This window comes from Mustela lutreola, chromosome X (genome assembly GCF_030435805.1).
Source record: "Mustela lutreola isolate mMusLut2 chromosome X, mMusLut2.pri, whole genome shotgun sequence".
In the NCBI taxonomy this organism is placed as follows: Eukaryota; Metazoa; Chordata; class Mammalia; order Carnivora; family Mustelidae; genus Mustela; species Mustela lutreola.
Genome location: NC_081308.1, coordinates 106,731,614 through 106,751,382, shown reverse-complemented (window position 1 = coordinate 106,751,382; position 19,769 = coordinate 106,731,614). Strand labels below are relative to the sequence as shown.

At 39.6% G+C, this 19,769-nt stretch overlaps 1 protein-coding gene across 4 annotated transcripts in view; it reads left to right on the top strand.

Annotated features, from left to right (window-relative positions):
• Positions 1 to 18,885, top strand: part of TENM1 (teneurin transmembrane protein 1) — an 801,117-nt gene extending 782,232 nt beyond the window's left edge. For all 4 annotated transcript variants that reach the window (XM_059156967.1, XM_059156964.1, XM_059156965.1 and 1 more), the window contains 5 exons: positions 2,217 to 2,513; positions 8,425 to 8,812; positions 9,542 to 10,762; positions 11,537 to 11,679; positions 13,460 to 18,885. In XM_059156967.1, the coding sequence (XP_059012950.1) occupies positions 2,217 to 2,513; positions 8,425 to 8,812; positions 9,542 to 10,762; positions 11,537 to 11,679; positions 13,460 to 14,218 (2,808 nt within the window). In that variant the 3' untranslated portion in view covers positions 14,219 to 18,885. The remainder of the gene's footprint in view (positions 1 to 2,216; positions 2,514 to 8,424; positions 8,813 to 9,541; positions 10,763 to 11,536; positions 11,680 to 13,459) is intronic.
• The last annotated feature ends 884 nt before the right edge of the window (positions 18,886 to 19,769 follow it).

Here is a 19,769-nt window from a genome sequence, read left to right as displayed (position 1 = left end):
AGTTATGAAATAAAGAAGTCCTGGGGGGGGACACCCGGGTAGCTCGGTCGGTTAATGCCTTCAGCTCAGGTCATGATCCCAGGGTGCCGGGGGCTCCTTGCTCAGCAGGGAGCCTGGTTCCCCCTCTGCCTGCTGCTCCCCCTGCTTGTACTCTCTCCCTCCTACTCTCTGGCAAGTAAATAAATGAAATCTTAAAAAAAAAAAAAAAAGATTATTCAGAAGCCCTGGGGATATAATGGGCAGCATGGTGACTATAGTTAATAATGCTATATGATATTTTTGAAAGTTACTGAGAGAGTAGGTATTTTTTTAAGATTTTATTTATTTATTTGAGAGAGAGAATATTAGAAGGATGAAGGGCAGAGGGAGAAGCAGACTCCCCGCTGTGCAGGGAGCCAGCCATGGGACTCCGGGATCACGACCTGAGCTGAAGGCAAACACTTAACCAACTGAGCCACCCAGGTGCCACTGAGAGAGTAGTTCTCATCACAAGTTAAAAGTTCTCATCACAAGAAAACAAATTGTAACATGTGTGCTGATGGATGTTAACGAGACTTACTGTGGTGATCATTTCACAATATATATAGATATTGAATCTTTGTGTCGTACACCTGAAACTAATATAATGTTGTATGTCAATTTTATCTCAGTTTAAAAAAATAAAAATTTTTCAATAAAAAATTTTTAAAAAGCTGTTTTTGTACCAAGATTTTAAAATTGAACTCTTGAGACCCCTAGAGGTTTCATGATTGGGTTTCAGAGCCCCCTGGAGATTTTATTTATAGTGTACGTGTATGTGTTTATGTGCATTTTTCTGGGGACACAGTATGTAGCTTTAAGATATTTAAAAGGATCCTTGAGGGGTGCCTGGGTGGCTCAGTGGGTTAAAGCCTCTGCCTTTGGCTTGGGTCATGATCCCAGGGTCCTGGGATCAAGCCCCCCATTGGGCTCTCTGCTCCGCAGAGAGCCTGTTTCCTTCTCTCTCTCTCTGCCTGCCTCTCTGCCTACTTGTGATCTCTGTCTGTCAAATAAATAAATAAATAAATCTTTTTTTAAAAAATAAAAGGATCCTTGACCACAGAAATAAAATGATCATAAAGTTTACCTGAGTATCGAGTGAATCAGTTTAGTTCAACTATGATTAATGTAGTCAACGCCTAATGTTGATTTTTTTCTCCCTTCCTCATTAGCCAAATATTTAACATTCTGTTCTGGATCCTGTTGACAATTTCTACAGATATAGATCTAGTACCCCAAACTATAATCACCTTGGAATCTGACACATGGACCCACTGAAAAGCCTAACCCAAATGAGAAAAGTAATCACCGTATTTTTTAAATAACAATTACCAGTATTATTTTTACATTTCACCAGGTACCTGTATATGTAATCTTACTTAATTCTTAGCACAACTCTGTGGTATGAAGTGATAATATCACTCCCATTTCACAGTTAAGAAAACTAAGCCCCGCATAAAAGAAATGACGGGTGCACAGACAAGCAGCTAATGAAACGGCTCCTGACTCCCAGGTTACTGCTGTTGACCCATTTCAAAGTTTTTTGTTTGAAGGAGAACACCTAAAATATGCCTTTTGGGCATAAAAATTATTTTAGGATGATTTTTTTTTTCCCCCTGAGAGTGCGTGCACATTTGTGTGCATGCGCAGTTCCGGGGTGGTGGGGCAGAGGTGGAGAGAGAACCCCCCGCCAAGCTCTATGCTCAGGGCCTGGAGCTCCACCGGGAGCTTGATGCCACCAGCTCTAGATTATGATCGCAAAATCATGACCCGAGGCAAAGCCCAAAGTGAGCCTCTTAGCCGACTGAGCCACGCAGGCACCCTTGGACTGATTTTAAGAAACAGCAAACAGAAGCTCTGAAAACTGAGTAAAAGTTTATCCTTGTGTAAGAGACGTCTATGTTTGCAAGGGAAAGCTCCACTTGCAAGGGTGTCTTCCTCTCTGCACCAGAAAAGGGAGGATTCCTGGCTCTTCGTCTCTGGAAACTCTTTATCAGTGGAAAAGGCAAGGACCTAAATCTGCATAAAAGCGTACCTGCTTTACTGTGCTCTGCCTGAAAAACCTGCCCCTCCCCACCCCCAACATCTTTTGTCTTTAGCTCCAGGTGGATTTAAGTGGCGGGACTTCAGGATTGTGAATGCACTTGATGCGAGGAAACAAAACAGCGCTAAAAATGTGTCTCGTATCTGTTTTGTAGGCCCATAACCGAAACCTGCTCTCCATAGATTTTGATCATATAACTCGCACGGGAAAGATCTACGATGACCACCGGAAATTCACCCTTCGAATTCTTTATGACCAGACTGGACGACCTATTCTGTGGTCTCCTGTAAGCAGATATAATGAAGTGAACATCACATATTCACCTTCGGGATTAGTGACGTTTATTCAGAGAGGGACGTGGAATGAAAAAATGGAATATGACCAGAGTGGAAAAATAATTTCGAGAACTTGGGCTGATGGCAAAATTTGGAGCTATACCTACTTAGAAAAGGTAAGTATGTTGGGAAAATAAACTAGTTTTGAGTTTCTGAATAAGAACACTGAAAATGGCCCGCAATTACCAGTCATGATGAAGAGACCTACAGGAGTCTATTCTGGCTGTTCTGCTCTGTAGAAGTAAAAACAACAACAAAATGTACCTATAAGGATAAGCAGCTTTTCTGTTAAAAACGTCCCCCAACCCCACACTCCGCCAGGTACTCTTGCAAACTGAAGCCAGGATAATGGCTTAGCTTTCTCCTCATTTGAGCGTATTTGTTCATGCTCTTGAAAAGGTATCCTTATTATTATGAAAGCTCATACTGAGGTAAAATAGGTACAAAATTATAAAATTGTGTGTTAATGTATCTCAGGTCTGGAGAAGAGCCTCTTAGAGGATACGAAATTCTAATTTTGTTGGGATAATCAGTGAAGTTTTAGTAAGTATACATTTGAGGACTAATCTTCACAAGTAATCAGTCCGAGCAAATGATGGCAGTGGGGCTTCATTGGTAATAGTCCTTGGTGTGTGCAGTGAGTCTCCAACAGCACCCGTAATGGGAGCCTGTGGGCTCCTGTCTGGTGGAAATAGACATGGATTTTAACCCCATCCCTGGAACCATTGATCAAACAGCCCCCACAAGGCAAAATCAGTAGCAGAGAACAATAAGAGAGAATGATTTCCATCTACCATCTCAATTTCTGATGTCCTCAGATGGCATCTCTTATTTCCCAAATCTGTCCATTCAACTGAATTCACCAGTCCTGAATTAATTTCTGGGAAAACTGAAAAAACACTTTCCCTTGAGGATTCAAGGGTAATCAGTGCACGTTAACCCCTAGAAGTTCTTACAGAGGTCATAGGAGCTTATAGCTCCCATGACAGAATTTCACTATTTGTACCTAATAATGTCAGGCCTTTTTGACACACTCCCCAAAGTTTTTTTTTTTTTTTTTGGTGGGGGGTGCGGGGGGAGTGTGCCAGTGGTTGTATGTCATTATAAAACTATAATACAACTTCCCAGAGGCAGTTGCTAGGGAACTTGCCAAGTTGGAAATGCCAAGGAGATAAAGCAGAATTTCACTTGGGAACCAGGGTAAAGAAGAGAGTTCTCTGTTCTATCCACCCCTTGTCTGCCGAAGAAATAGGTCAAATTTTTAATCTATACTCTACACTGGGAACATCTGAATTTTATAGAGTGGGTCTTTCCTCTTGAATTTTGGTAATAAGAATGATCTGCAAAAATCCTATGGCTCATGTCCACAAAGTACTAAACCTGGCACAAAGTTCCCCGAATCCAAATATTTTGTGGCATATTTACAGGGGTAATGCATGTAATAATGACCTTCATATGAAAAAATAAAAATTAAAATAAAAAAAAAATAAAAATTTTTTAAAAGACACCACTGATTGTTAGATGATAGGCTGATTTGTTTTTCGAGGAATGAGGATGGGTTTGCACTAAAACCCTTCCACAGGTCATACATGGTGCCTAGTGCCGTAGCCACCACTCCCTAGGAATGTGCATGGGTTTGAACTCATAACTTCACTAGCACCGTGGTTTGGCCACTGAGCTCTCTATGACTGCCTGTAGACAGTAGCATCTGAGTCTCTAAGACTTTACCTTTAGGTTGCCCATACAATAGCAAAAGGGCCTATTAAAAACTTACGTTTTAGCTCTTCATACAGCCTCTTTGACACCGACGAAGAAATTATTTTATTTTTTCTCTTTTCTGAATTAACTATTTCAACAAACTTTTCTGAGCAAAGAATCGTGGGAAGGAAACTCCACGTAAGTTCGCTTTGCTCTGGAAACCAAGTTGGCAATCTCTTTAAAAACAAAGAAAACTGAGACTGCCGGTGTCTGCAGTGGACAGAAATAAGACGTGACTATGTATCATCTATCAAGAGAAGCCCTAGTGCCTTCCGAAGAATACTTTACTGGCCAGTGAAACAAATTGAATCACTTGCGCCTTTTAGTTGACTTTTGTCCCTTTCTTGAGTTCACATTTAATTTATTCTCTAATTAAAAGGTAGCCCCAGGGCTCCTGGGTGGCTCAGTCAGTTAAGCGTCCAAATCTTGATCTTAGATCAGGGTAAGGAGTTCAAGCTCTGTGTTGGGCTGGTTACTGGGTGGGTGTGGAGCCTACATTTAAAAAAAAAAATGGATAGCCCTTGACTTAAACAATCATATTATGCAAAATTCAGAACCTGCAAAATAAACAACTATGGAATGGTTCTTTACTTTCCAAAAATCATTTATCATGAGATTGATTTTTTTAAGATTTTATTTATTTATTTGACAGACAGAGATCACAAGTAGGCAGAGAGGCAGGCAGAGAGAGGGGGAAGCAGCCTCCCTGCTGAGCAGAGAGCCTGATGTGGGGCTCGACCCCAGGACCACAACCAGAGCAGAAGGCAGAGGCTTTAACCCACTGAGCCATCCAGGCGCCCCATCATGCGATTGATTTTATTAACGTTATAATTACCAGTAATAATAACTAATCCACTGAATAGTTATGATGATTAAATGAAATAACTGAATATAAAGCACCCAGAACATCTAATCATAAAATAAGTTAGTTTTTTCCATTTACGTAATGCATTATAGCATTTATTTTCCAGTCACTAACAAATGCTACTTATTTACTGCTACTTAAAGGAAAATTAAAATAAGAAAGAACAGAAGGAAGGAAAGGAGGAAGGGAAATGAAGGAAAGAAAAAAGAAGAAAATTAAGACATTTTGAAATTGTGATTCTAGAAAATAGGGAAGGAATGTTGAATTGACCAAAATCCTTTGTACATGTAACTTTTGCAGTGAGGTGGTGAGGTTCTGTGTCTTCCTGTGCTCTTTTCGTCTTTGCTGGCACATTCTTTCACTATGTCTGGGGCAGAGCAAAGACAGAGACTGGCTTTTGTAGTGTATTTTAAAGTAAGAATTCTCAAGCTTGAAAATGTATACCTCATTTTATGCCTCAAAATACCCCTGTAAATTTGCTTGCCACCCGTATACCATGATATATTTAAAAGCAACAGCAAATATTTCACCTTAATGTACAGAAATTTTGTAGAGATCGTGTGACTTCCTCTAGAGCAGTGCAAGTTATGTGTATCATTTTCATGCACAATGGTCTGCAGCCATTAGGAGAAAAATAATTATTTGGGTAATAGCTGTGGTTGCTTAAATGATCTCTTCTCTATTAAAAAAAATCAATTATTGTTTCTTAAACTTTCTCTATGTGGTCATTAATTCTCTATCTTGATTTATGAGACTTCTCTGAGTTAATTATATTTTGAAGACTTGTGGAGCTAAAATTTTGTATTACGGTAAATGTAAATCTTCCGGTTTCCTAAAATCGTTCCTAAGGACTTCATTTTTAAAATGCATTTAAAGATATTTTATAATCATTTAATAAGATGTTTTGTCTGATACATTTACAAAAAATTGCCTCTTAGGGGCTGAAATTTTCAAAGGCTGCCTAAGGGATACAATGCAGGTTGCCTCGAGCTTCCAGGTGGCCCCACACTGCCATCTGGTGGTTATTCGGGTGCTTTAACTTCTCAAATTTCTACCATCGCTCATTTCTATTCTTGTTCAAATGAATATACACGCTTGCTCTTTTTTTCTTCTTTACAATGATGTCTTTCACGATCTCACAACGCATGAAAAAAATACAAAGTCTCCCGCTCTATTGTTTAGACTCAGAAGAAATGCCCTTTTTTTCCTGCTGTAGCCGCACGGTGAGCTCTGGATGGACCCATAAGCATTGTTTTCGAACAAACTGATAATAATGCCCACCCAAAGTGAAAAAGCAGCCAAGTGAGAGCTAAATGGCATTCTGGCAACACAACAGTTACATTCACGAGATTTCTAATCACGTCATCCACATGCCTGCCATTGGCAGAAAGCTTTAAAACAGGGCAGGGAGCTTTTGAGACAGCACAGCGTGAGCAGCACCTAGGACAGGGTCCGGCAGCGGTTCACTGCTGAGCGATGGATGAGACAGGGGAGAGAACACAATGGCAGTGTGCTATAAATGTTTGGCAAGGCACGCACAGCGACTGGAAAAGGCATGGCCCGGGCAGGCTGGTACTAGATAATGTGTGGGAGCCATATGGTGATTGTCCCTGGCCCGCATCACAGGTGACAGATGTCATTTGTTCATGGCAAACTGACAGAAGAGACTGGAAAGGAGCTGAGAAGTCTGACTTTGAGCAGAGAGCTAATGCAAAGGCATTTTTCACCAGCTCCCTCCGGGTTCTGTTGGTTCCGCCTTGGTCAAGGAGGTGGCTCTCCCTTCATGTCCTCGTGCCAAGTCTCCTGCTTCTGGTCATCGGGGCGCTTTCGGAGATGCAGGTTGTCCCCAGGTGATGAGGTGACAGGCTTGTGGCATGCAGCTTTGTACCCTCAAGACAGAGTACTTGGTGGGAAAAAACAGAAAGCAGGAACAAACGAGCGAATAACTGTAGACTTTGACTTCACAGTACTGACATGTGATTCAAAATCAATAATTCTCAGAAGGCAGGGAGGATATGCAGTTCCAAGAAATAGATTTAAAACTAGAATATAATTTCATATTTAGAAGAGGGAAGTGTACATTATATATGCTTCTATAATTTATAGTCATAAATATTTATGTAATTTATGTTTAGAAAATGAAAAGGTACCTATTGTTTTCATAATGCAAACTTCAGAAAATAAAGCTCAAATGAATGCCTTTGCTTGATAAGGTAATTCTCAAGAAGGGAGGGGTAAAGCTTTTTTAGAGAGTTATATCAGAGTCTTTAGGGTGAACATTTTTAATTTTTATTAAAAGATGAGATCTAAATGCTTTTCAATTAGAAATAGGATTAAGTTCTCTGTAAAATAGTGCTCCTTTTATGTTTGTATTTAAAGTTAAATAAGGTAAACCAGTATCAGTGAGATACCTAATCACACACGAGGCATTTAACCTCAACAAATAACTATTTCTGAAATACAGATCAGTTGGGACGAAAGGGGTTGCATATCCAGAGAATTCTTCACTTTTTAATGGCATGGTCCCCTAATGCAGTTCTAAACATGAATTGCTCGTCAACTATACTCAATTTTTTTTTTTAAAGATTTTATTTATTTATTTGACAGACAGAGATCATAAGCAGGCAGAAAGGCAGGCAGAGAGAGAGGGAAGCAGGCTCCCCGCTGAGCAGAGAGTCCCATGCGGGGCTCAATCCCAGGACCCCGAGATCATGACCCGAGCTGAAGGCAGCGGCTTAACCCACTGAGCCACCCAGGTGCCCCCTCAGTTTTTTTTTTTTAATGTCAACTACAGGGACTCCTGGCCAGCTCTGTTGATAGAATGTGAGACTCTTGATCTTGGGGTTATAAATTCAAGCCCCACATTAGGTGTGGAGATTACTTAAAAATAAAATCTTTTTCAAAAATGTTAACTGTACTCAGGGCACTTGGGTGGCTCAATTGGTTGGGCGACTGCCTTAGACTCGGATTGTGGTCTTGGAGTCCCAGGATCGAGTCCCGCATGGGGCTCCCTGCTCGGCGGGGAGTCTGCTTCTTCCTCTGACCCTCCCCCTTCTCGTGCTCTCTCTCTCTCTCTCTCTCTCTCAAATAAATGGATAAAATCTTAAGAAAAAATGTCAACTATACTCAAAAAATAAAGCGTGAATTGCAAAGGAATAATTATATTATTTTATATACAAAATTGCTTGGTTGCTTGTCTTTCTCCTCCATTACACTGTAAGCTCTATGAGGATAGACCTCATGACTGCCCACTACTGTATCTACTAAGGTCCACCTCAGTGCCTGGCACATAGCAAGTGCTCGATAAATCTGTGCTGAGTGGATGAATGTGTTTCTTTAATCTCCTTTAATCGCCTCAGCTTCAGTGGTACGCGTTAAGCCACTTTGCCTTTGTCTCGTTTCAGTCTGTGATGCTTCTGTTACACAGCCAGCGGCGCTACATCTTTGAGTACGACCAGTCGGATTGTCTGCTCTCAGTCACCATGCCGAGTATGGTCCGCCACAGCCTGCAAACCATGCTTTCAGTGGGCTACTACCGAAACATCTACACCCCGCCAGACAGTAGCACCTCTTTTATCCAAGACTATAGTCGAGATGGCCGACTGCTACAGACCCTGCATCTGGGAACAGGGCGCAGAGTTTTATACAAATACACCAAGCAAGCAAGGCTGTCTGAGATTCTCTATGATACCACTCAGGTCACATTAACATATGAAGAGTCTTCTGGAGTCATTAAGACAATACACCTGATGCACGATGGCTTCATTTGCACAATCAGATATAGGCAAACAGGTTTGTTGTGAAAGGGTGGCAGTGGGTCAGTATTTTCTTATGACATTTTTGCTGGCCACAGTGTGACATAGAAGCAGTGACCAATCCCATAAATGTTCACTCTGGTTGTTAAATTATCTTCCGTTGAAAATTGAAAACCTATTATAGACCGAATGAAAGCCGATTCCTTAAATCCCACCAGGCATTTTCTCTGTCTCTGTCTCAGTTCTCAGAAAAGTTGAGATCTAAGCACCTCATCCAACCATGTGCTCCTTCCTAACTCACTACCAGATCTTCCCAGAGATGCAGCTGCAAGAGTTGATCCTCCCTGAAACGATCTCAAGCCCCATGTAACCTCCCTAAGCCTCAGAGGATGGCAAAATATGTTCAAAGTCAGGACTTTGTAGCACAGGTTAAACGAATTGAAAGTACTTTCTTCGGTGATTATAACAAGAAAACATGTTGCTAGTATCAGTTTCCTCACCCCAAGGCACTGGATGGGCTGTTAATTATATAGTTCCTATAATTAAATTATTCTATAACTATAGCATACAGTACTTTTTTCATACTTACTGGCCACAACTATGAGCGTATATATCTGCCCAGGCATGAGATATCAGAAGTCAATCTCTAATTATCTTATTTTGAATGTAGAAGTATCACTACTAAAGGCACTGGCACTAGATCTTTCTGATTGCTCAACATTATGCATCTAGCTCTGTTCTCACTGCTTTTATTTTGATCCCTCAGGACCTCTTATTGGACGCCAGATCTTCAGATTCAGCGAAGAAGGGCTGGTGAATGCTCGGTTTGACTACAGCTACAACAACTTCCGAGTCACCAGCATGCAAGCTGTGATCAATGAAACCCCTTTGCCCATAGATCTGTACCGATATGTTGATGTTTCCGGTAGAACAGAGCAGTTTGGAAAATTCAGTGTCATTAATTATGATTTAAATCAGGTCATAACTACTACAGTGATGAAGCACACTAAGATCTTCAGTGCCAACGGACAAGTTATTGAAGTCCAATATGAAATCCTAAAGGCCATTGCCTACTGGATGACTATTCAATATGATAATATGGGGCGTATGGTAATATGTGATATAAGAGTGGGAGTAGATGCCAACATAACAAGATACTTCTATGAATATGATGCTGATGGGCAACTTCAAACTGTTTCTGTAAATGACAAAACCCAGTGGCGTTATAGTTATGATCTGAATGGAAACATCAACCTCTTAAGCCATGGGAATAGTGCTCGTCTTACTCCTCTCCGATATGACCTCCGAGACCGCATCACCAGACTAGGAGAAATTCAGTATAAAATGGATGAAGATGGCTTTCTGAGGCAGAGGGGAAATGACATATTTGAATATAATTCTAATGGTCTGCTGCAGAAAGCCTACAATAAGGCTTCTGGCTGGACTGTGCAGTATTACTATGATGGGCTTGGGCGACGTGTCGCCAGTAAGTCCAGCCTAGGGCAGCACCTTCAGTTCTTTTATGCAGACCTTGCCAACCCCATAAGAGTTACTCATTTGTACAACCACACGAGCTCAGAGATTACATCCCTGTATTATGATCTCCAAGGTCACCTTATTGCCATGGAGCTAAGCAGTGGTGAAGAATATTATGTAGCTTGTGATAATACAGGCACCCCACTGGCTGTGTTCAGCAGTCGAGGTCAGGTGATAAAAGAGATATTGTACACACCTTATGGAGATATCTATCATGACACTTACCCTGACTTTCAGGTCATCATTGGTTTTCATGGAGGACTCTATGATTTGCTCACTAAATTAGTGCACCTGGGGCAAAGAGATTATGATGTTGTTGCTGGCAGGTGGACAACGCCTAATCATCACATATGGAAACAGTTGAACCTCCTTCCTAAACCATTCAACCTCTACTCCTTTGAAAATAACTACCCAGTTGGCAAAATTCAAGATGTTGCCAAGTATACCACAGGTATAGAACTTTACACTAAACTTGAAATAACTCCATGGTGTTTATTACATGATCTCAGTGCCTCCGTAAATATACTTCCTCTTCCCACCAGCTAGCGCACAAGTTATTGTGCAGTCACTCTCTTCCTTAGTCTTCTAGAGTGAGCGCAACTATGCAAGTGGCATAAAACATGATGCTTTTGCATCCCAGGACAACTATTCTTTCTTTTTAAGCCTTCTGTTTGTAGATTTCACTCTTAAAACTTATATGAGGGGCACCTGGGTGGCTCAGTTGGTTAAGCGTCTACCTTCAGCTCAAGTCATGACCTCAGGGTCTTTGGAATGAGCCTGTGTTGGCCTCTTGGCTCAGCAGAGAGTCTGCTTCCCCATTCTTCCTCTCCCTCTCCCCCTGCTTGTGCTCACTCTCTCTCAAATAAATAAATAAATAAATAAATAAATAAATAAATAAAATCATTTTTTTAAAAAAGCATATCTGAATAATTTCATACAGGAAAAATTCAGGATTATGTTCCATTAGATAAATCTAACATTGTGGTCTGTGTAGCCTCAGTACCATTACCATATTAAGAGTTTCAGTATTGTAAGCTGAACCTAGCTCTGTTATTACCCATGAATCAAAAGGCTTCCCATTTTAGAGCTGGTGAGAGAAGGGGGAATTTTATCCCTACCTTTCCATTGGCTGAACATTTAAAAGGCAGGCTTTCTACAAAGGTTGTAAAATATGGGCTTCGTCATTTTTTTTCTTTTATATTCTTTTATATTTTGTGCCTCACAGACATTGGAAGTTGGTTGGAGCTTTTTGGTTTCCAGTTACACAATGTTCTACCTGGATTTCCCAAACCAGAATTAGAAAATCTGGAATTAACTTATGAGCTGCTACAGCTTCAGACAAAAACTCAAGAGTGGGATCCTGGAAAGGTCTGTAAAAATTTTACCATCTCTATTTATCCAAAAAAACCCAGAAGGGCATCCAATACCATGATATGGCATTAACAAATACTTCCTTACTTATTTTTGAGTTGTCTTGAATATTCACTGAAATGTCTACAATTAATGAGGAGGTAGAAAAAAGCTTCCATGAGGAAAAGATCAGGGAGTTGGAGCTTTTAGAAAAGACAAGACTAACATGGGATTTAATGACCTGCTGTGGTAGACAAACAGGAGAAAATAAACTTTTAAAAAAATTCTGGATCAGGCTACCAAGGGCAATTTTGGATTCTGTATAGAGGAAACTGTTCACTGACAGACATAAAAGCTTCAGATTTCCAACAGTGAAATAATTTAGGGAGTAGCGCATTAAAAGCATGGGCAGAACAGAATTAAATTATTCTGACAAAGAAAAAGTATGTAAGAGCAATGAAGTAAAAATAATAAATACTATAGGGATAAAGTCTCTGGGAAAATAAGAATACAAAACTATTCACAGTTCGGCAGATAATCTCATCAAGAATATGAGGTACAAATGAAAACAAGAGGTAACTGTTTCTTTCAGTTGAAAGAAATGCAGGAGTGTCTCTTTGCAGGAAAGAAAAATTACTTCAGCAAAATAAAACTGATGTTTGGATGGGAGGGCTTGAAATGTAAATGAGGGGCGCCTGGATGGTTTAGCTGGTTAAACATCTGCCTTCAGCTCAGGTCATGATCCTGGGGTCCTGGGGTCCCGTCGGGTCCCCTTGCTCAGCAGGGAGTTCGCTTTTCCCTCACCCTCTGCCCCTGGCCCCCCTACACTCACTCATGCTCTCTCTCTCTCTCTCTCTCAAATAAATAAAATCTTTTTTAAAAAATTATAAGGGAGAGGCACCTGAGTGGCTCAGTGGTTTAAGCCTCTGCCTTCAGCTCAGGTCATGATCTCAGGGTCCTAGAATCGAGCCCCGCATCAGGCTCTTTGCTCAGCAGGGAGCCTGCTTCCCCCCTTCTCTCTGCCTGCCTCTCTATCCACCTGTGATCTCTCTCTGTCAAATCAATAAATAAAAATTTTTTAAAAAATTATAAGGGAAAAACAAATCTAAATAGGTACTGTAGGCTTATTCTGTTTTGTAAATACATATAATATGAAAAAGTAATTTTGCAATTAAAAAGTAATTAATAGTCCTTTTTATAATTAAAAGTCCTTTTAAAAAATGAATCAAAATTTTGAAATTGCTGAAGCTTTGTTGTGGATACTTGGTGGTTCATTATTCTCTTTATTTCCTAGTATGTTTGAAAATTCCCATAATAAAAAGGGTTTTTTTTTTAAGTCCACTTAAGAAGATTAGTGAATTTCTTGCTGATTTGCTGTGGTTATTTAGAAGGTCATAATCTGTTTAAAAGCAAGAATAATGCCATAAGCCGTCTCTACTCCTCACTGTGATTAATGTATCACACCACATACAGTAACAAACAGCTAGTCAGTATTAGTTAAACTGGTGAAGTTGAAATGTCTTTTTTTGGGCAGAGCTGCACCCACTTAACTTGAAGTGACTTCTAGTTCTGAGATTCTGTGATACCAAGTTTGAACATACTTCCTTATGTTTAACTCATCAAGACCTCAAGAAGTATATGCCATGTGACCAAGTAACCTGTTAGTCTTGTCTTTGCCAAATCTCTGGTGAAGAGATTCCGATTTTGGCTTATTGTGACATCACTTACTGGCACAATAAAGCAAGAAGGTGCTCTTCACAATGACCAAGCATTTGAACTGTGCTTTCTTCTTTCCTAGACTATTCTAGGTATTCAGTGTGAGCTCCAGAAACAGCTCAGGAATTTCATTTCCTTGGACCAACTTCCTATGACTCCCCGATACAATGATGGACGGTGCCTTGAAGGAGGGAAGCAACCGAGGTTCGCTGCTGTTCCTTCTGTTTTTGGAAAAGGTATAAAATTCGCCATCAAGGATGGCATAGTAACAGCGGATATTATAGGAGTAGCCAATGAAGATAGCAGGCGGCTTGCTGCCATTCTCAATAATGCTCATTACCTGGAAAACCTACATTTTACCATAGAGGGGAGGGACACTCACTACTTCATTAAGCTTGGGTCTCTGGAGGAAGACCTGGTGCTCATCGGTAACACTGGGGGGAGGCGGATTCTAGAGAATGGTGTCAATGTCACTGTGTCCCAGATGACTTCCGTGTTGAATGGGAGGACTAGACGGTTTGCGGATATCCAGCTCCAGCACGGGGCTCTGTGCTTTAACATCCGGTACGGGACAACTGTCGAAGAGGAAAAGAATCACGTGTTGGAGATTGCCAGACAGCGCGCTGTGGCCCAGGCCTGGACTAAGGAACAGAGGAGGCTGCAAGAAGGGGAGGAGGGAATTCGAGCATGGACAGAGGGGGAAAAGCAGCAGCTTTTGAGCACCGGGAGGGTACAAGGTTATGATGGGTATTTTGTTTTGTCTGTTGAGCAGTATTTAGAACTTTCTGACAGTGCCAACAATATTCACTTTATGAGACAGAGCGAAATAGGCAGGAGGTAACAAAAGAAATCTCTGCCTTTGCGTCACCAAAGACTGCCTGTTTTTAAAACATAAAATGGTTTATTGTATTGGTTTTCTAGATCAGAACTCTGTATATGTAAATATGGAGGAAAAACATATCCAACTGCCTTTCAATGTGACGGAAGATGGTATTTTAATATTGTTTGTTTAAACTCTTTAAGAAATGACAGAGATTTTTAGTTCTTGTGTGGCAGTATTCAAAATAACACAAGTAAAACAGCTAAAAAAAAGTTTTCAGAAAGCACCACTTTAAATCTGGGGAGCCATGCATATATGTTCAAATACAAAGGACCCAAGGTTCTCTATCTGTATTGTTACACGAAATTTCACGTTTAACTGTTGGCAGAACTTGTGGGTTATTTGAAAATGTGGTGCAACAGTATTCTGAACCTTGCGTTTCGAAAGACTGCCAGCCCTTTCACATTTTCCAGATCTGTTATGGGAAACGTACAAAGAAGTGTAAAATGTCCTCAGCCACCATCTCCCAGAGTCAAGACCCATTTGCCCTTCCTCCTTGATTATTCCTCCTTGCTTGTTAAAGTAAATGCCATGTTCTTGTGCTGTGTTTTGGCGTGTGGTGGCTGGGGTCGGCCTACCACGCTTCCCTGTGGGTGTGGTAACCAGACTGAAAGGCCACTATTTGCTTGTGTGTACATGATACCAAGGCAGCTGGCCAGTGTAACTTCTCCCACAAAACCCGTTTTGACTACATTTTTTTTTTTTAACCAAATCGTAAGCATAGCTTTTATTGACCTGGGTAGGAAGTTCTCCTTTATATATAGGGTGTGTTTTGCTTAGAGTTTCACAATAGTCATTCTGTATTGATACACTAATCCAATGGTTTTGTGCACACAAAAGGTAATTTACTACAAATGATTCTGCTAGAAAAAAATAAGAGGCTTTAGCAGGCATACATGCCTGGGATACCAGTAAATATGTTCACTACTAGTGCAGAAATTCACAAGAGCCAAAACCTTTATAAAAACAGACCTAGTAGTAAGACAAAAGGAAAGTACCAAAGGGAAGACCAAACCAAACATCACAGTAGTCGTCGCCACATTGGCTCATCCCACTTAGATTTATCCTTCAAATGTACAATTCTGTATTGAACATCTCCCAGCCACAGTCAAGAAATTTAATTAAGCGAACCCTTTCCGATCTAAAACATTTCAGCTCATTATAGAGAGGCAGACTGTTTTTTACTAAAATAATTTATATGGTCCGTTATTTTAGTTCTCTGTCTCTACCCATTTATTTTGATTTAATCATCTGTCCTGCCTGGGAAAATAACTATTTTCCAGGAAGGGTTATTTTGTCCCATGATCAGTTAAACTTTGGAAAAAGACCAGGATTAGTGGTAACATCAGCTGCAGTTTCTCAATCGTTATGAATCCTAGAGTAAAAAGAAGCCCCTTGGTGAGCTGTGAGATTTGTGCCCAGTGACAAAGAGACAGTTGGTAAAAATGCTGTGTAATTGTAAGTTACCACAAATGAAAATACATGACAGCACAATGCGGCCTGTTGAAAATTCCCCTGAGCCAGCTTCACCATCTTTCATCACTGAGTCTGCACATTTGCTATGTCTGAAGGAGAATTTATGATGGAATGTTACAGTTTGGATTCTTTCCAGCTACTACCTAAATGCAGTGTGAGGTCATTGCCTTGCTCTGTGATGACAGTCTTCTCTGAAAATATGCAATGTCAGAATTCAGGCTCCCATTAAGGTTTTTAAAGAGTCTGACTCCTTACTCCACCAAGCACAAGGAGGGTAAGGCAAGCGCCTGCACACAGCAGGAAAGGGTAGATTCAAACATTTATTTCATTTTCAAACACTTCACATTGGGATTCCACATGTATTCCGAGAGAAAGACAGAGAGAGGTGATTCATGATAAACTCCTCTCTCTTTTTAATTGGAAGCACACCAGCTCAGGCGATTACTGATACACACTACAATCATATTACTGTGTTGTTTGTTTTTCCCCTCAACTCCTGAATCAGGTCTGTGTTAGTGGTACAGTATTTATTCAGGACGGGATTCTAAAATTATGAACAAACTTGTTGAAAATTTGAATACCTCCACACCAGCCTAAAAATGGACCTTAAGTTCCTAGAACCTCTGATGTTCTTTTAAATCAATGGAAAAATAATTTGCGAACTGTATATAGAGAGTGCATTCATAAATGTGATGATGTATTTTATCACTAATCTAAGATGTCAATATTAGAGTCTATTTTGCTTATATTTTAAGCAATTATTATACTTTTTTGCAATTCACTGATGATGAATCATTTTCGAACTGCTTTAAATATCCATTAGAAACAAATATTTGAAGCTTTTACTTAATAGTAATTACCTTGAACTGTGCATTTCTAGTTTGTAATACATATTTATTTAGTTTGTGCCTTTAGTTTCTTAAAGTTATATTTGTATTATATTCAGGAAATGCACTTTTTATCACTTACAGTTGTGGTTTTAATACTGCCTTGAACTACTGTTATTCTCTTTACCACTTCCAAAGTTTTTGGGAGGAAAGAGAAAAAACCCCAAAAGGTTAGCACCAATGAACAGTAAATCTAAGAGAAACATTTTGGCATTTCTTAATAAGAACATGGAGATACTGGGTACATCGTTCAGCTGAGTACAAAGTATGCCTTCATCGTTTCGTAATTCTGAAGTCTAACTTAATGAAAGAACAATTCGTTTGCATTTCCTGGTGAAAGTAAATGCATCTTAAAGTGAAATAGTTGAATTTCTCATACCCAGAGCACAGGCAGCTGACCCGGCACAGCCAGACACCATTCAAGTACGTTCGAATGAGAGCACCCTAGTTGGGGCTCTTGTGAAGAACATTCTGGGTTGGAGGCAGGGAATACTCTGTGGTGGTTTCTTTTTCCTAGTTAGGCCCATTTTATTTGTGCTGTTTTGTTTTGTTTCGTTTTGTTTTTCTCTTGCACTACGGTCTAGAGATCCAAATGAACTGCAAAGTTCGCAGCTTAACATTGAAATCCATTTCTTTTTAGTTGTCATTATAATCATTATTGATTAGAAGCATGACTCCTGAAGGAAAGGGAAATAAAGCCCAATTCATCCCAATTTCTAGCAAAACACTCACCATATAAATAAGCGTATTTTTATTTTTAACCCAGCAAAATATTGTATAAAATAAGCGTGTCCTTTGCTGTCAATTTATCTAGGAGATCTATAATATATAGACTATATATATATAATATAATATATATAAAACATAGCCAAATGTATAAAAACTTGACAATGTATAATTTGGAATTCACATGCTAACTACGTAGAGAGGTATAAAATTGAATGATAATTTTTCTAAGATTTTTCTTTTTCATAACTGTTAACACAGTTTCAAGCACTCTATCATGTTATTCCTACTCTTTCTTTTCTTTCCTTTTTTTAAAATCTATTTTTAACCAGACCAAGCCCCACTGTAATATCACCTGAGAGAGTCAGGGTGAAGTTTTTGCATTTATAAAGATACATTCCTGTAAGGTGATTGTAATGGAAGCCAAAGTACAGTAATCAAGTATTGAAAGACACTTTGGCAGAGACTGGAGTGTATTCTAGCTTGTGGAAAGACAGAAGGCTACAGATTGGATGCAACATTCTTGTTTTCTTGGAGGAACTCACATACACATAGCTGACCTGACTAGTACTTCAGATCTCAGACTGCTCTTCCACAGCCTTCTGTAAGGTTCTTTATTCTGCAAAAGAAAAATAAAAAACAAAAAACATAAAAAAAATTTAAAAAACACAAAAAAAATACAAAAAAGCAAAAACAAAACAAAAAAACAAAAAAAAAAAAAACCAGAAAACAACAAACAACAAAAAAGAATTCAACCACAAAATAGTGACTGTTATTTCAGTGTGTCCTTCACGTGAAAGCTATTAAGGACCAAACCTACTACTGTGTGTAAGAAGAAATTACTTCCTAAACAGTAACTGAAAATAGTTAGTTCAACTTGCTGTGGATTTTGTCTTGGCAGTTGTCATCTTACATTATTTGTCAAAGGAAATGTGTTTGGCAGTTAAAAATCTTTCCTTAGATTTAGTGGTGGACTTTAACCTCTTAAATAAATGTTAGTATATCAGATTGTGTCCTTGAAAAATATTTTACTTGTATGAATCATGACAATGTCTAAATCTTTACTCTTCTTCTGGCAAAAGCATCGGTAAGAAAGAGGGTGAAAAGAGAAGTATAGCCTTTACGTCAGAAAAAGATTCTTTTTAGCTGCTTACTTTCTCATGAACAGTAAAGATGTTTACAGTGTATGCCAAGATTTTCAGTTTCTATATAACAACAGTTAGAGGTTCTAATCATACTGAAAATTGTGTTATAATGGCCTGAGCCATGTTGCTAGGAAACAATAGGTTCCAATTTTGTATTCCTGCTCTCACTCCTGTGCTGAAAAGTGACTGGATACTGTACAGGTTCATGTTCTCTGGCTGCGGTTAAATGGTCTTTTGCATTTTGCTCTGGCTTTCAGGCCAGAAGCATGCATTTTTCTACAAGAGCATCACAACAACATGCTGTAAATATTTAAAGTTCAACATTACGTGTCGATATTTGAAAGAAAAAAGTACTTTGAATATTTCATTTTTAAAAAATAAAATTGCAAATGAACACGGTGTCCCATTTTATTCATGCGCCAAACTGCATTCTGGAATCTGTCTGGTCACCTGAGAATTGAAAAGTAGCTCCCTAACAGGGAACAATAAAACCGCATCATCTTGAAAATGAAGGTGCAGAAATCCAAAAAACACTAATCCTAAGCAGATGTCCCTTCATTTTTATGTTTCGTACAAATAGGATCTCTGACACAAATGACCATTTAATAAAAAAAGAAGAGTAGCTGTTCCAAGTTTAAATGCCTCTAAGCTATTACTTTAAAAAAAAAAAAAAGGTTTCTTTCTCTTGTGGATGCTTTTCTGAGCAATGGAAAGAAAATGAAGAATTGCAAAACGAGTGGGGAGAACAAAGCACGCAGGTGCATTGGCATAAAAGCCAATGGGGGAGCGAGGCAGTCAGGAAACACTAAAAAATAACAGCTCGAGGGTCCTGGGAGATCCCAATGGCCATTTGGAATTTTTCACGTGAAGATATTTATGAGTGACACTGGGAAAGCAGGCCAATAGATCTTGCAAAATTCAACTTGATAGTAATGAGGCACCCATAGTCCAAACAACCTGTTTGTTTCTGAAACTTGCTTGGAATCCTGGAATTTACATCACACTTAAAAGCCCCACTGCCTTTTTATTCAGTGATATATACAGTAGTCTCCCCTTACCCCTGATCTGCAGTTTTGCTTTTCAGGGATTCAGCCACTCACAGTCCCGCAGTCAGCCACAGTCCAGAGGCAGGTGTCCTCCTCCTGACGTTGTCAGAAGGTTAAGAGTGGCCTAATGCCGTCACAGTGCGTGCACCAACCCCTCGCTTCCTCTCATCACACAGGCATTTTACCACCTCACATCATTGCAAGAAGGGTGAGCGCAGTACAGTAAGCTATT